Below are 15,970 nucleotides of genomic sequence, written 5' to 3'. Positions count from 1 at the left end.
GTCGGATATCTAAACGGGCCTGGTTTGGGCCCTAATACAGGTCCATTAACCTGGCTTTAGTTGTTAAATATTGCGAATGTTTTTTTAGTCCCATGGTCAGCCAAGATGTAGTGCATCTGCTACGCTAGGCTTAGAGGTTAATTCGAATGGTGAAGTTGTGCGTTACTGATTTCATGTATTAATGGTGAAGTTATCCTTTGTAAGTAGGTAGAAATTGGAACGTATCAAAGAGATATTGGAACATAGTTATGGAAGGAGTAATTGTAGATTGGTCATAAAAGTAATGGTGTCTAAGAAAGTAACAAAAACTCAGAAGTTCATGATGGAAAATATGTTGCACAACTCTTATTCTTGAGTAAAAGATGAAAGAGCGTGTGCAGATAGGAACACTTAACACATGGACCCAAAACACTCATATGCTATTCGTTCCCAGTTTTCAGTCCACAAGCTTAGCTTTGCGGTAGCTCTCAACAGAATCCACAAGTGTTTCCTCCAACGGCCGGTAAGTCCAACCCAACTTCTGCAACTTCTCTGAACTCACCTTCACTTTTCCATCCGCTTCGATGTATCTGATATTGGATAAGTAGAATTTAGATCAAAGGTAAGGTCTAAAAGAAACTTCAGAGACATTGATGTAAAGGTAAGTGACACTGTTTACTGATGAAAGTAACAAAAACAGCTTATTAAGGTTTAAAGGTTTTCACTCAAATTGGGTAGAGAGATGTGCAGCTGTTGTTTGCTTACCTCTTTGGGTAGTTGTAATTTAGATAAAGACTTTTCAGCTTCTCAGCGACTTCTTGTTCCCTAACCGTGTGGCCTATGCAGATGTACCTTCCTTCAGCTTCTGCTTTCTCATAAACCAAAAGTAAAGCTTGAGCCACATCACGCACATCTACCAAATGCCGTTCTTGGTTATTACGCGATTCATAACCCTCTGCACCACACTTAAGTATAAAATCAATACCAACTCATATACCAAGTTGCTGCTTCTAACAATCCCAGATGAAATGAGAGGCTTGTTTATAATACCTTTAAGAAGCTTGAGAAGAACAAGGCTACTAGCATTTACTGTGTGCTGCTGCAATACAGGTCCCAAGACAAGGGTAGGGCAAACACTGACGAGATCAAGTCCGGTTCGTTTTGCAAATTCGAAAGCTTCACTTTCTGCTCGTGTCTTTGACAAAGAATACCAATTCTGCCAGAGGGACGAAAGTCAGATTTAAAAGAAGAAAAAAAAGTGAGATGAGGGATTCAAGATGCATTATTAACCTCAGTTTTTTTGCAATAATCTTGGTCAGACCAAGCGGTCTCATCTAACACTTGACTCTTTGACCACATAGGGTTCATAGCAACTGCAGATACAGAGGAAACATACACAACACGCTTAACTTTTGCTTCAACGCATGCCTTAAGCACATTCAGCGTACCATCCACTGCAGGTGCGATCAAATCTACCTGCAAAACCAGTGAAACCATAGTGAGACAATGCATATAGCCACCAATGAGATTGTAAAAATGAAATCCTCACCTCAGGATTAGGGACTGAAGCAGATGGAACAGGGCAAGCGACATGGAAGACGCCGCTGCAGCCAGCAATAGCAGATTGAAGAGAGCCGTAGTTGAGCAAATCAGCCTTGAAGAGCTTGAGTTTGTCACCAGCTTTATCAAGCTTCTTCAAATGAGCATACTTTTCATTACCTATAACAAGAACCATGCGAAACTCTTCATCAGAACAATAGACAAACTCAAAAGGCTTAATCTTCTGTCTGTAGACAGAAACATCGGAGCTACAAAAAGAATTGGGAATAGAAAACCTTAGAAAGTAGACGAAAGAATCAATTTTGACCAGGCTGAGCTACAAAAATTCGATGAACTAGAAATGCGAGAGAATAAAGGTTGACAATTTACAGAGGGAGAGATAAAAGGTGAGGAGAGTAGTACCAGGGTCTCTGACAGTGCCGTGGACGAAGTAATCCCTAGAGAGGAGATGATTGACGACCCAAGAACCCAAAAAACCTCCGGCACCGGTTACACAAACCTTTCCTTTCTGCACAACCGCCATTTTTGATCACCCAAATGAGAAGAAGATTCTTCCTTGTGCAAATGGTAGCTATTTGTTTGACTTTGACCATCTCTGCTTCAGCTCCATATCTCAACTTTTGTTCGACTAATTTTATTCATCGGAAAAAGCATTAATATTTATGTTCAGCTTAAATCCACATTTGTTATGTTATTTTCTACAATGATTAACAAATTTATACAGAAACAAGACGTACCAATTGAGATAAAAGTTTGTGTGTTTTATCCTTTGAAAGTAAGATTTCGGTAGAAATTGGAACAACATATACAATAGAGAGATATTGTAAAATATTATGGAAAGAAAATTGTAGATTGGTAATAAAAGTAATGATATCTAAAAAGAAAATAACAAAAACTCAGAAATCCATGGTGAATGCACAACTCTTATTATTGAGTAAACGATGAGAGAGTGTGTGTGTGTGTGCAGAATGGAACACTATAACTATAACATATGAAGCTAAAACACTATTTTGCTCTTCTTTCCAAGTTTTCAGTCCACAAGCTTAGCTTTCCGGTAGCTCTCAACAGAATCCACAAGTGTTTCCTCCAACGGCCGGTAAGTCCAACCCAACTTCTGCAATTTCTCTGAACTCACCTTCACTCTATCTTCCGCATCAATGTATCTAACATTGGATAAGTAGAGGTTGGATCAAAGTTAGGTCTTAAAGAAACTTCAAAACACTGATCTAAAGGTAAGTGTCATTGCTTATTGAATGAAATCAGTAATGAGCTGACAGCAATTAGTCTGTTCTCAAGACAAAAGGTTTTCGCTCAAAAAATTGTCAAGGATGGTTTTGAGTGTACAAAACTAAGCAGAGAGATGTGTTGTTTGTTTACTTACTTCTTTGGGTAGTTGTAATGTGGATAAAAACTCTTCAGCTTCTCAACCACAATCTCTTCTTTAACCGTGTGGGATGTACATATGTATCTTCCTTCAGCTTCTGCTTTCTCATAAACCAAGAGTAAAGCTTGAGCTACATCACGCACATCTACCAAATGACGTTCTTGGTTATCACGTGTTTCAAAACCCTCTGCACCACACAAAAGTAAAATCAAAACCCGAGATTCACCAACCCATGTATACCACGCTGCTTCTAACAATCCCAGATGTGAATGATAAGGCTTGTTGTATACCTTTAAGAAGCTTAAGAAGAACCAGGCTACTAGCATTTACTGTGTTCTGCTGCAGTATAGGTCCCAAAACAAGGGTAGGGCAAACACTGACGAGATGAAGTCCGGTTCGTTTTGCAAATTCAAAAGCTTCACTCTCTGCTCGTGTCTTTGCCAGACAATACCAATTCTGCCAGAGGAATTTAAAAGTCAGCAAAAAAAAGATGTGATATATAACAAGTGAGATGAGATGAGGGATTGAGGATGCATTAACCTCAGTTTTCTTGCAGTATTCCTGGTCAGACCAACATGCCTCATCTAATACTTGATTCTTTGACCACATAGGGTTCATGAAAGCCGCAGCTACAGAGGAAACATACACAACACGCTTAACATTCGCTTCAATGCATGCCTTAAGCACATTCAGCGTGCCATCCACAGCAGGTGCGATCAATTCTACCTGCAAAACCAGTGGAAGCAGAGTGAGACTATGTTATATATCCCCAGTGAGATTACAGGAGTGAAGTGAAATCCTCACCTCAGGATTAGGGACTGAAGCTGGTGGAACCGGGCAAGCGACATGGAAGACTCCGCTGCAACCTGCAATAGCAGATTGAAGAGAGCCGTAGTCCAACAAATCAGCCTTGAAGAGCTTGAGTTTGTCACCAGCTTTCTCGAGCTTCTTCAAATGAGCATACTTTTCATTATCTATAACAAGAACCATGCGAAACTCTTCATCAGAACAACAACAACTACACTAAAAGAAGAGAAGCAAACTAAAATGATTTGGGAACAACAAACAAAAATCAAAAGCTAAGGCTTTTATCCGTCGAGAGAACAGAAACTAGCGAATCTAAACACCTAGAAAGTAGATTAAGAAAAAAATCAAACTTTGGGAACAGACTTTCTACTTCGCACGCACACACAAGTCAACGAGACATCAGAGTGAATAAAGGCGGAAAATTTACAGAGGAAGAGAGTAAAAGGAGAGAAGATTCAGTACCAGGGTCTCTGACAGTGCCATGGACGAAGTAATCCTTAGAGAGAAGAAGATCGACGACCCACGAACCCAAAAACCCTCCGGCACCGGTTACACAAACCTTTCCTTTGTGAACATCAGCCATTTTCGATCTCTTGATTGTTCGGAGCAAACAAGAAGATGGTTACTAAAATCGGCTGAGAAGATGGTTCTCGATTTTTCTTCTTCCTTGTCCTTGTCCAAATAGCCAGGTGGGTATGCTACTGTTTGACCATCTGTAGTGCCTCCACACTGACCACACACCATCTCAGAATCTTCCCTATCATTATTTTGGAATATTGCTGTCTTTAGTAAATTTTTCGTATATAATAATAAGTTTTCTCATCATCAGCATTCACCAATATATCCACTTCCTTAGTCTTTTTTTTTTCCTTCAAATTCGACAGCGATATGATATGAATGATATGCTCAGATGTTACCAAATGTATTTCTGTGCTCAAATTGTTAACCAATCCTGCTGACTTCAAATATTTTTGCCATTTTTGTTCCACAGATTGTATTTTATTTACCTACACATATTCAAAGTCTATGGGCCCTATATGGTAAAACAATGTTCTCCGGCCCACAATATATTTGAGCGGGTCTCCAAATGTTACGTGGAGAAACAACAGCCGCATGATGTGTCAATCCCAAACATCAGATTAACCGTCTCGGCGACCGGTTTAGCCTTTGGCAGTGTTCACCAAGCAAATGCGAATCAAAATCAAATCGCCTGCTTTTACTTTTCTTGCAATTTCAGTTCCAAATCGAATCATCATCAAAGTCAAGCAATTGTCAGAGAAGAGATCCAGAAGAACCTTAGACCAGTTCGTATAGTTGGGCATCAATCAATGGCTAGCAGCTGGAGAAGATCAATTGGAAACGTGAGATCTTTCATCGGTAATTCCATGGGAGGTCTTAGAGGTGGTCAGAGTGCCGCTTCTTGGGTCGTCGCCGGAACTATTGCTTACTTTCTCTGGATTAAGCCAGAACAAGATCTTAAAAAGGAACAAGAGGTACCAATTTTGATTTTTTTGCACATCCAAAAAAGTTTGTGTTTTTATTGAATCCTCTAGTCTCATTTCCACAGTTATCTCTGGTTTGATTTAGGCTAGGGCAGCTCTTGCAATGGCTGATACTAATCAATACGTTGAGAAGAGGAAACCAATCGCTGACCCTCAGGTAAATTTCCAACATTTATTAGTAGTTTAGTATTCATTTGTGGATTCTTCGTTTAGAGTATCAATGGTTTTTTCTTATGCTATTTGTAGGTTACTGGTTTGATATATGGAAACAAGAACGGAACTGATAAGTCAGAAGATTGAATTTTCTGTTAAGTTTGAACATTTGGTTGTAAGTTAGCTTCTACAGTTTTGTTCCTTATAGCTAATGATCATGTATAGACACTATAGTTGTAACTTACAACGAATAAAAGATGGAAACTTTTTTTGTTACCAAACCATCTCTGAAGGATTTTATGTGCATTGTGAGATTGAGTATGGATCTGAAACTTCGTTTTGACTCCAAACTTTCTATCATTTCCTTTTACTCTGTTCAATTTGGCACCAATTGGTTTCATGGTTAGTAACTTTTTTTTTGAAGTTTGCCAGTTTGGAACACCGATGCTGTAAACTTATATACGTCGGATTCGAAATTTTTTTACCCTTTAAATTGGTGAGATGCATCGACTTGCATCATTTCAGGTCCTTGCAATTATTCTGTGGTTGGTTTATGTTTGTGCTCTGCCACAAGGATGGGTGATTTTCTCGTGTCATATTAGAAAAGCATGTCTGTCTTGTTCTTTAGTTCGATCGTGAATGGAAAGCTTACTTCCCCGGGATATAACTTAGTTTTATATCATGTGATGGCGATTGACAATGGACCTCTGTTTTTTGTTGTGGATTATAGTATTGAAGTTATTGCCTCGACTCATTATTGGAGCTATATGCTTTAGTGTCCTTATCTTGGATGTTCTATGAGTTGGTCAGATGGATTTGGTTTGTTCTGCTTTGCGTCCTTAGATTCATCAGTTTGGTGTGCTTGTTGATGACTTGATGTAGTCTTCTAACCGAATTTGTATCCGTCGGAACCATATGTAATGCGTTGCAAGTTCTTTGGTAAACCTTTCATGACTTTGCTATCCAAAAGCCATGTTCATGGATCGCTTTAATAGTTGGCCCATTATTTTATCTAACTGTAGTTTGGTTATGATATAGGTTAATCTAGTTATACAGTTTTCATATCGAAACGATGAAACTAAATCTTCCGTATAGTAGGATGATGAGAAAATCGTGGTGCCGGTAAGAGTTTCCAACAGCATCATACCGCAAACCAAATGAATCTCTTTCCTTCTAGGAACAACGCCAACTTAGAAGTTTGAAAATTGTAGAGAAGATTATTTAGATTGACGAGAAATAGTCCATGACCATCTTTAAGTTGTTTATCACGTCGAGAATGGGTATGGGTTGAGTACCCGGAAGGAAAAACGGTAGCAACACGTATTGGCTGAGACAATGTGTCTCTTTCACATGAGATCCAAGAGACCAAGACCATCTTTATGTCCATGAGAGAGCTAACGTAGCTTAAGGGCATTTAGCATGATTAGTATTACTTAGTTCACTTTTGTATTCAGCTTAAGACTATTACTGAACAAATTTACTGACCTGGTCAACTTTCTAGAAGACGTACCAAAATCTCCTCTAATCCCACATATTATCATTTTGACGGTAGGACCAATGAGAAACGTCACAAAAAGTCAACACATACGACGCGTTTCCATTGACTAAATAAGTCTTCGCCGTCTCCTTTGGTTCATCATCGTCCTCTCTGTTTAAATCAGGAGAAAGCTCACGAGAATCCCTCTTCAGATCAGAACACCACAAAACATGGCTGCGTGTACACTCCACGCGCTCTCAGTCACCTTATTCCTCCTTCTCTTCTTTGCCGTGTCACCGGCGAAAGCTCAGCAACCGTACGTCAACAACCACCAGCTCGCCTGCGAGGTCCGTGTCTACGACAACATAACCAACGGATTCACATGTAACGGCCCACCTTCTTGCCGCTCATACCTCACTTTCTGGTCTCAACCACCGTACAACACGGCGGACTCAATCGCCAAACTCCTCAACGTCTCCGCCGCAGAGATCCAATCAATCAACAACCTCCCCACAGCCACCACCAGAATCCCAACCCGTGAATTAGTCGTGATCCCAGCTAACTGCTCCTGCTCCTCCTCCAGCGGAGGATTTTACCAACACAACGCCACTTACAATCTCTCCGGTAACAGAGGAGATGAAACCTATTTCTCAGTGGCTAACGATACTTACCAAGCTTTATCCACGTGTCAAGCCATGATGTCACAAAACCGTTACGGCGAGAGACAACTAACCCCCGGCTTAAACCTCCTTGTTCCTCTCCGATGTGCTTGTCCCACCGCCAAACAAACCACCGCCGGATTTAAATATCTCCTGACTTACTTAGTCGCCATGGGAGATAGTATCTCCGGCATCGCCGAGATGTTCAACAGCACATCCGCCGCCATAACCGAAGGTAACGAGCTTACATCAGACAATATCTTCTTCTTCACACCGGTTCTAGTTCCTCTCACAACTGAACCTACCAAAATCGTTATATCTCCGTCGCCTCCTCCTCCACCCGTTGTTGCTACGCCGCCTCAAACGCCAGTTGATCCTCCGGGATCTTCTTCTTCTCACAAATGGATCTACATCGGAATTGGAATCGGAGCTGGTTTGCTTCTCTTACTCTCAATCTTAGCTCTCTGCTTCTACAAACGAAGGTCTAAGAAGAAGTCATTACCGTCGTCGTTGCCGGAGGAGAACAAGCTCTTTGATTCATCAACCAAACAATCTATTCCCACAACAACAACGACTCAATGGTCAATAGATTTATCCAATTCATCAGAAGCTTTCGGTTTAAAATCCGCCATAGAATCTCTAACACTATACAGATTCAACGATCTTCAATCAGCTACTTCGAATTTCAGCGACGAAAACAGAATCAAAGGCTCTGTTTATCGCGCGACAATCAACGGCGACGATGCCGCTGTGAAAGTGATCAAAGGAGATGTTTCTTCCTCTGAGATCAATCTTTTGAAGAAGCTAAATCATTCTAATATCATCCGTCTCTCAGGTTTCTGTATCCGTGAAGGAACATCGTACCTCGTCTTCGAGTATTCAGAGAATGGATCGATCAGTGATTGGCTTCACTCGTCGGGCAAGAAGAGTTTGACATGGAAACAGAGAGTTGAAATAGCAAGGGATGTGGCAGAGGCGTTAGATTATCTCCATAACTATATAACTCCACCTCATATTCATAAGAACTTGGAATCAACAAACATACTTCTGGATTCTAATTTCAGAGCCAAGATTGCGAATTTCGGTGTTGCGAGGATTCTTGATGAAGGTGATCTTGATCTTCAGTTAACAAGACATGTTGAAGGAACACAAGGCTACTTAGCTCCAGAGTATGTGGAGAATGGAGTCATTACTTCGAAACTAGACGTGTTTGCTTTTGGAGTTGCGGTTCTTGAGCTTCTTTCGGGGAGAGAAGCAGTAACGATACATAAGAAGAAGGAAGGAGAAGAAGAAGTGGAGATGTTGTGTAAAGTGATAAACAGTGTGCTTGGAGGAGAGAATGTGAGAGAGAAGTTAAAAGAGTTTATGGATCCATCTCTAGGGAATGAGTATCCGTTGGAGCTGGCTTACACCATGGCTCAGCTTGCTAAGAGCTGTGTCGCAACTGATCTTAACTCGCGTCCATCTGTCACTCAGGTTCTAACCACGCTCTCAATGATCGTCTCCTCCTCCATCGATTGGGAGCCTTCTGATGACCTTCTTCGTTCCGGCTCTCTTGGCAACTAGTTCAGTTTTTTTTTTCTATTGGTAGTCAATAACAAGTATTTAGACTTTAGATAAGGACCATACGGCTAAAAAGTTGAGATCTAATAAGTACCCCACTGTGAAACATAGTAATAAGAACATATCATAGAGAAACTTTATTTAGATTTTGACATGTTGCTTCAGTAGTCTTTTGTATTTCAGAAAAAAATAATCATTTTCTTCCAATGAGAAGTAGAATCTTGAGGAGAAACAGATCCAAAATGATACAAGTAAACAAACATAACAATACCACTACACATAAAATGCTTATCAGAGAGAATCCTATCTAAGATTGGATAATTTCATCTAAATCAAAACAAGAAATTCTTTGTGTATAATCATAGTCACACCAGAAGGGACAAAGAATCTACTTTGTTCCTTTTCATGACCTTATTTATAGTTAGAAACATCAGAAGCTACCTATGTCTTGCCTAAGAACTGAATCACAATGACTAAGAACTAATTAGCTTTGAATTATTTGCTATTATCGAATGAATCATTGAGTCAATGATTTTAAGAATCTTTAGCTAAATCAATTATTGTCTTACGACAAAATAATAAAAACCAACGATGTTTTGTATGTCCAAGGTCTTGAGTAACTCTAATTTCTATTAAGTTCAATACATAACAAAAGAAAACACAAGTAATTTTCAAAAATATTGATCAAAGTCATTAATGAAATAGTAAAAGAGGACAAAACAGAATGAAAAATGATACATGTAATGTAGAAACAACTATACCTTTATAGACAAAATGCTTATCAGAGAGATTACAGCTATATTATGGTCATGAGAAATTCTTCACATCCGTCCCAAGTTTTTTCTGCTCAAACTCTTTAATCGTCTTCACTAGCTTCTTCATGTTGTCATCATACACATACGGAAGCTTATTGTACAATGTCACCTTCTTCTTGGCTGAATTTGGTAACATCTCTCTACAAAGCTCCTCATGCACAGTTATGGTGTTGTGGTAATGGTAATAACGAATCTTTGTCTCTGTCTTGTGTAGTGTTTTGCCTACAATGTTTTCAGACATATGAACTCCTGTAGCAAATGCGTTCTTCGCTTGGATTGCATATTTTCTATCACGTCGTATCTTCGTCCTTGAATCCTTAAATAACAATTTCTCAAATCCCCATTGCCTGAAATATCCCAAACAAAAACAAGAATTGAATCAAAATGGAAGCTAATTTCTAGATTCGATCCTAATAGTATCATCTAAGCTAAATACAGAACAATGCTCATAAGCCATCCAACATTATTCCAAAGTCCTATGACCAAACTTTTCGATTCTGAATTGCATTATAAGTGTTTTAGAGGTTGAAGTTTAGTACCTTGGATAATCTTGAGAAGAGTCGTTTATGCAAAGAACACTAGACATTGGATTCTGCTCAATCGTAAACTGCGTGTTAACCGAGAACTCATCGAGCACGGATTCGAGTGTATTACCATGCGGCAAATAGATATACTCATCGACATCGAAGAAGAAGGTCCAATTCGCAGCGTATCGATACCGATGCAAGCAATCATTAACAATAAGAAACTGATTATAGTAGTAACCATCATACTGCGACTGATCCCGAATATTCTGAACCGTGACCCTCCCAGCTCGAATCCACGGCTCAAGAACCTTCCTAACTTCCGGCGACACACCACCAGCATCGTGGAAAACAAAATGCGATTTGTCACCAAAGAACCAAGCGTGGTAAGCCATCCACTCTCTCATACGCGACGCGCTCACGTTACCGTACAGTGACGAGCCACAATAGAGGTAATCGTACTGATACGGCGGCGAGTATTTCGATTCGTCGTAGATTCCAGCTGATTCTTCTAACGTAGTGAATCGTTCAAAGAGTTTGGGAGATTCGTTGTAGTAAGCGTTGAGAATGAGTTTACCTCCGGTGTTATCGGAGTTAGGGTTTGAATTGAAAGTGCAATTGACGACGACGACGGTGTAGACTCGTCCGTATCCCCAATCTGGTAGAATCTTCTGTGCTTTAGCTCGAATCGAAGTTCCATTGTTAGATATCCACTCACACTTGTACCATGGTTTTCCGTAAACGTGGATCGGTTTCGACGCGAGTCCGATAACGGAAAACGTCGTTGGACCGCCGCGGTAAGCTCCCATTAGTACGAATAACGCCGCCGCGTTTCCGAACGGTTGGAAAACGCGTTTGTTCGGATCTGAGGGAGTTGAATCGTACTTCTGAGAAGCTGCTGCAGTTGTCGTTGAGAGAGAGGTGGTGAAATTCTCCGCCGAAGTGAAGTTCGATGAGGAGAGTAAGGTGGTGGTGGTGGTGGTGGTGACGGCGGAGCAGGGACGAGCGGTGGAGATGAGGTTGTGGTAGTAAGGAGGAAGGTTCCAGACAATCATGACGAGAGAGAGAGCTAGTAATGTAGCAATTATTGGTTTCTTCTCGAAACATACTGTGGTGGTTGATAACACCGGCGGCAAAACTTCCTTCCTCATGTTTTTTTTCCCGACGACGGTGAGTAAAACGCACCGTTTCGGTTATCAATTATTTAAAAATTAAAAAAATTCAAAAGTGACGACAAGCGTCAGAGAGAAGTGACGAGAGGCTTTGCCGACACGGCGTGTAGAAATTAGAAGACTCGTGGCTGTCTCACATATGATATGAGGAGTGATGTGGTGGAGGTTATACGAGAATGGGCTTGGATCTATTATGATTTACGAAAAAGACACTGCATCTAACTTGTAAAAAGTTGGATCAAGTCTGTTTTATGTATTGCTGGCTCCCAATTGGCAGCATGGTGGGGACACATGGTCCTTTGGGCAAGTTGGCGTAACGGTGTACCTTCTTTGGTGATGATTTAGTTTCGGTTAGAGAAATCGAATGAGTTTGGGCACGGAAAGGTGAAATGTGAATAGACTCGTTAAAGAGTTTGTGAATTCCCAGCAAAAAGTAAAAAAAAAAAGTGTGTTCTAAATTCCTTTGAATGTAGACTTTGTTTTAAACATTTGAATTAAAAACATGATTTGTTCTTCCAGTTATGGAATTCTTAAACGTACGGCAAAAGGCTTTTAGTTTTAGACTTTAGTAATAACAAGCAAAATGTATATTGATTGCGAATACGATTGCATGCATTTAAAGACTTGTTTTTTTTTCCAAACTTAAACGTCAATAAAGGAGATCATGTGTGTCACATTCCCAAACTGAAGGATACCATAAATATCAATTCTTTTATTATGTTTTCTTCATTTCATTTTCTTCAATAAACTGTTACTGTTTTATTGTCGGTGGAAGTTGTTACAATGGAAAAACAGACTTTGTATACAACTTCTAATCTTGAGTACGTTTTGTTTAGGAATTCATAATTGAGCACACTAGGTTTAGCGTGTAACGCAATGTATGTGATCATCCCTTGTTGAACCGACAGACAGAGAGCATCTTGTGGTTGTGGATGAACTTTTTTTTAGCTTCCAAGTCAAAAAGTGAATTATGCTCGTAATTTATTTAAAGAAGGTAAAAAAAGAGTACATCTTCTCTTTTATCTTTTGCTTTGATTGTTATTCTCCAAAAGACCAAAACCATCTAATTTAGAAGAAAACAAAACAGTAAAAATAATTTTCTCTGGATTATTGTGTTATTTTGTTCAGCCAATTGAATTAATGAAGTGTATTCTGTCATTTCTTTTACTATTTTACTTTCGCTCATTGTCATTTTTCTTCTCTTATCGATTATTTGTAGTAGGAGTATACACAATTCGGTTTAGATGGCCACTTAATGGGTTTAAGAAATCAAATCATGGCCCATCTAAGTTAGGCCCATCAAAAGCGTCTATACGCTCCGAGTATGCGTACATCAAAGCAAAAAGTTGCGAAGCTCTCTCATTGAGTAAACTAACGGCTATATTCTCTCTGATATTCAAAATTTGCTCGAAGAAACGACGATGGCAGCCGAAACGAAGGTTCAGGTTTCAGATCCAGAGGCAGAGTTTCTTAATTCGAAGCAGGAGACTGGATACGAGTGGGAGCTTTTCAAGGAGAACGTCCGGCCATTGAAGAGAGGTCGCAATGTTGGTATTCTCAACCACGCTCTCAAATCTCACTCTGACCACCAATTGAGAAAGAATCTCATCGAGAAACGCAGGTACTGATTTCAATCTCACATCTTTGCTCTTGGGTTTTAGTCTAATCGCTCGATTCTTGTCTAATTTTGTGTTGTTTTTGTGAATTAGGAATTTGATTGAAGCCATTGATGAGTATGAAGGAGATGACCCTTTATCTCCATGGATAGAGTGAGTTCCTTTTATCATTCTTGATTGGGTTGTTGAAAAATTGAAATTTTTCTTGAACCAATCTTTATGCTGTGACCAATTTGTAAACTGAGCTTCTTAATTGGTTTCTTTGGAAGGTGTATAAAATGGGTACAAGAGGCTTTTCCACCAGGAGGAGAATGTTCAGGACTGTTAGTGATATATGAGCAATGTGTTCGTAAATTTTGGCACTCTGAACGTTACAAGGATGATCTTCGTTATCTTAAAGTCTGGTTGGAATATGTAATGATTCTATCTTTAATTAAACCCTCTAGATGATTCTTTCTTTGTTATGGAGAGAGTACTCATAGTTTTTGTGTGTGTTTTGAAGGCGGAGCATTGCGCTGATGCGGAAGTGATTTACAAGTTTTTGGAGGTCAATGAGATTGGAAAGACACATGCTGTCTACTATATAGCTTATGCTTTGCACATTGAGTTTAAGAATAAGGTCAAAACTGCTAATGAGATCTTCAATCTTGGAATCTCTAGGTAAATGAACAGATATGTAATCTTACTTTCATGTTTCGGCTCCAAGTTATTGGTCTGATTTGAAAGTGGGAACTTGTGCAGGGATGCAAAGCCAGTGGAAAAGTTGAATGACGCGTACAAGAAGTTTATGGTGAGAACGATGAGAAGGTCCAACACAGCTGATGAAGTAAAAAGTTTTGTCTCTTTGTAACACTTTATATCTATTCATTATGGACTAAGGTTTTTCCTAATCATAATTAATGTTCTACCTACCAGCAGGAACCAAAGGAGAATAATGACTTACCGTCAAGAAGCTTTGGCACTTTATTGTCCAGGGGAGATAATAGTGAGTCACATTAACTTAACTTGGAAACCACTGAAATGTTTTGGTAAGCTATCTTACATGAAAATGTTTTCTGTAGATGCAAGAAGGCAGGCGTTAGGAAGTTCTAACCCACAAGCCAAAAAGCTAAAGCCAAATCAGTAAGTAGTTTGATTGGTTCTATATTTCTCGTTGTTTTCATTATCTGCATTTTCTATCAACTCATACCTTTAAATTATTCTGCAACTCACTATGGTAAGCAACTTTGTCTTTTGCAGATCATCCAAGACACCTTTTGCTATCTACGCAGATGCAGTTTCAGACACCACATCAGGGAATCAACCAGAGTCAGACAAGTCAAGACCAGAGTTTGGTAGTTGGCTCATGCTTGGAGGCAGAGCAGAGAGGAACAAAGAAAACAATTCTTTACCTAGAAAATGGGCATCATTCAAGGTTTTCCCTCTACCCTCCTAAACAAAACTATCTCACTTGGCTCATACTATCTCTATAAATTGATCACTAACTGCATTTATATTTATTGTCACAGGTTCCTCAGAAACCCATTGTGAGAACTGTTGCAGCAGCATCTGCTTCCACCTTTGAGGTTTTTGTCGATGAAGAAGAATGTACAGAGTAAGTTTGACTAATTTTTCAGAAGTTTTCTGAACAAAACATGTTTCCACCATTAACATGATTCTGAAATGCAGAGAGGAAGAAGAAAAGAAGAAGAATGATGAAACTATCTCATCATCATCAAACGTTCTGCCCCTTAATGGCGGCCGTGAGATAAAAAAGTAAGCAAAAAAATTCCCCTAAAGATTCATTCACCAAACAAATATTATATCATGACTTGGTAGAGATCTAACAATGGTTACTTAAAAAAATGCAGAGAAACAGAGCTGCTACGACAGAACCCTTTAAGACATTTCCCACCCAACAGCTTCCTACGATGATGATATTGGACTTTCTTCTCTACACGATCTTATGGTTTGAGATTTGAGCTTTTGTCTATAAAGCTCCTTGTGTGTTTTTGCCTATTTGGATTTGTTTTTGTGATGTACTGGGATATACTATCCTACTATGTACCATGATGTGCCTTTCATGTTTTGAAATTAATGTGACTTGTCTTGTTTCAATCCTTATATGATTTGTTTCTCCTAAAGTAATCATTCTACAAAAAAAAACTTTATATCAATTTCCACTAATTAACCTAGATTACCACTTATGATTAAACTTAAGGAATCATTTTAATAATGCCCTAAATGTGGCCAAGTCATTGGTTTATATGGCAAGTGACTTTGTGATCCCAATAATTTTTTGGTCTAGTCGTCTAGGCAACTAGCGTACCTTTGTTTTAGAAAAATTCTAGAGTTTCATTGTAAATCAATGGATACGTATGGATGGGTACAAACTAGAAAAGATAATCAATCCATTGGGCATTTCTTCCATAGAAAATAAAGTGGCTTTAAACGGATGGGAGGGGGCATAAAACATAATCAAGCATTAATAGCCATTTAAATTAATGATTAAAAACGAATGATGCGATTTTGGAGATAGACTTTGAGTGGTAAACAAGGGCAAATGAAAAAAAAAACTTGGGAATTTTATTTGGTGTTAGTGGTAGGGGCATCATTTCATTTCACAATCTACCCTTTAGGGGTTTTAAGGGTTCCCTTTAATGCAAAGTATTGCATTAAGTACGTAGCTAAACATTTATACGACTGAGTCAAGATTTCTAATAAAACAAAAAACAAATTCTATGCGTAAGATGAAATTCTATATTCAAACAGAAATGGTA

General features: G+C 39.1%; 6 protein-coding genes across 8 annotated transcripts; 3 read left to right on the top strand and 3 right to left on the bottom strand.

Annotated features, from left to right (window-relative positions):
- Positions 1-192: 192 nt before the first annotated feature.
- On the bottom strand, positions 193-2,267 carry CRL2 (NAD(P)-binding Rossmann-fold superfamily protein). Its single transcript, NM_128920.3, has 6 exons — positions 1,942-2,267; positions 1,529-1,698; positions 1,270-1,455; positions 1,030-1,195; positions 745-934; positions 193-569 (listed from the first exon to the last, which is right to left on the bottom strand). Exons 1-6 carry the CDS (start codon positions 2,060-2,062, stop codon positions 437-439), a joined length of 966 nt encoding a protein of 321 aa, NP_180918.1. The 5' UTR covers positions 2,063-2,267; the 3' UTR covers positions 193-436.
- A 31-nt stretch (positions 2,268-2,298) lies between these two features.
- On the bottom strand, positions 2,299-4,667 carry CRL1 (NAD(P)-binding Rossmann-fold superfamily protein). The gene is made up of 6 exons (NM_128919.4): positions 4,193-4,667; positions 3,728-3,897; positions 3,464-3,649; positions 3,214-3,379; positions 2,921-3,110; positions 2,299-2,702 (listed from the first exon to the last, which is right to left on the bottom strand). Exons 1-6 carry the CDS (start codon positions 4,311-4,313, stop codon positions 2,570-2,572), a joined length of 966 nt encoding a protein of 321 aa, NP_180917.1. The 5' UTR covers positions 4,314-4,667; the 3' UTR covers positions 2,299-2,569.
- A 100-nt stretch (positions 4,668-4,767) lies between these two features.
- On the top strand, positions 4,768-5,765 carry AT2G33585 (subtilisin-like protease; the record flags this gene model as incomplete). 2 transcript variants are annotated; one of them, NM_179883.3, is made up of 3 exons in its annotated part: positions 4,768-5,223; positions 5,318-5,389; positions 5,479-5,765. In NM_179883.3, the coding sequence occupies 3 exons, from the start codon at positions 4,768-4,770 to the stop codon at positions 5,530-5,532; spliced, it is 582 nt and encodes a 193-aa protein (NP_850214.1). In that variant the 3' UTR covers positions 5,533-5,765. The 2 variants fall into 2 exon arrangements, with proteins under 2 accessions (NP_850214.1, NP_001325343.1); NM_001336460.1 differs by having other exon boundaries at positions 5,298-5,389; positions 5,479-5,735.
- A 915-nt stretch (positions 5,766-6,680) lies between these two features.
- LYK5 (Protein kinase superfamily protein) lies at positions 6,681-9,454 on the top strand. Its single transcript, NM_128918.5, has one exon. It carries the CDS (start codon positions 7,093-7,095, stop codon positions 9,085-9,087), a length of 1,995 nt encoding a protein of 664 aa, NP_180916.1. The 5' UTR covers positions 6,681-7,092; the 3' UTR covers positions 9,088-9,454.
- Positions 9,455-9,682: 228 nt separating this feature from the next.
- On the bottom strand, positions 9,683-12,164 carry GALS1 (glycosyltransferase family protein (DUF23)). The gene is made up of 2 exons (NM_128917.5): positions 10,439-12,164; positions 9,683-10,246 (listed from the first exon to the last, which is right to left on the bottom strand). The coding sequence occupies exons 1-2, from the start codon at positions 11,572-11,574 to the stop codon at positions 9,892-9,894; spliced, it is 1,491 nt and encodes a 496-aa protein (NP_565768.1). The 5' UTR covers positions 11,575-12,164; the 3' UTR covers positions 9,683-9,891.
- A 716-nt stretch (positions 12,165-12,880) lies between these two features.
- BUBR1 (BUB1-related (BUB1: budding uninhibited by benzymidazol 1)) lies at positions 12,881-15,334 on the top strand. 2 transcript variants are annotated; one of them, NM_128916.3, is made up of 11 exons: positions 12,881-13,216; positions 13,305-13,364; positions 13,481-13,625; positions 13,714-13,871; positions 13,953-14,037; positions 14,130-14,196; positions 14,273-14,333; positions 14,451-14,625; positions 14,720-14,805; positions 14,880-14,966; positions 15,062-15,334. In NM_128916.3, exons 1-11 carry the CDS (start codon positions 13,017-13,019, stop codon positions 15,123-15,125), a joined length of 1,188 nt encoding a protein of 395 aa, NP_565767.1. In that variant the 5' UTR covers positions 12,881-13,016; the 3' UTR covers positions 15,126-15,334. The 2 variants fall into 2 exon arrangements, with proteins under 2 accessions (NP_565767.1, NP_001189668.1); NM_001202739.2 differs by having other exon boundaries at positions 14,127-14,196; positions 15,062-15,331.
- Positions 15,335-15,970: the final 636 nt, after the last annotated feature.

Source organism: Arabidopsis thaliana, chromosome 2 (assembly GCF_000001735.4).
Source record: "Arabidopsis thaliana chromosome 2, partial sequence".
Classification (NCBI taxonomy): domain Eukaryota; kingdom Viridiplantae; phylum Streptophyta; class Magnoliopsida; order Brassicales; family Brassicaceae; genus Arabidopsis; species Arabidopsis thaliana.
The sequence above is the reverse complement of the archived record's forward strand: the minus strand, read 5'-3'. Positions and strand labels throughout refer to the sequence as shown.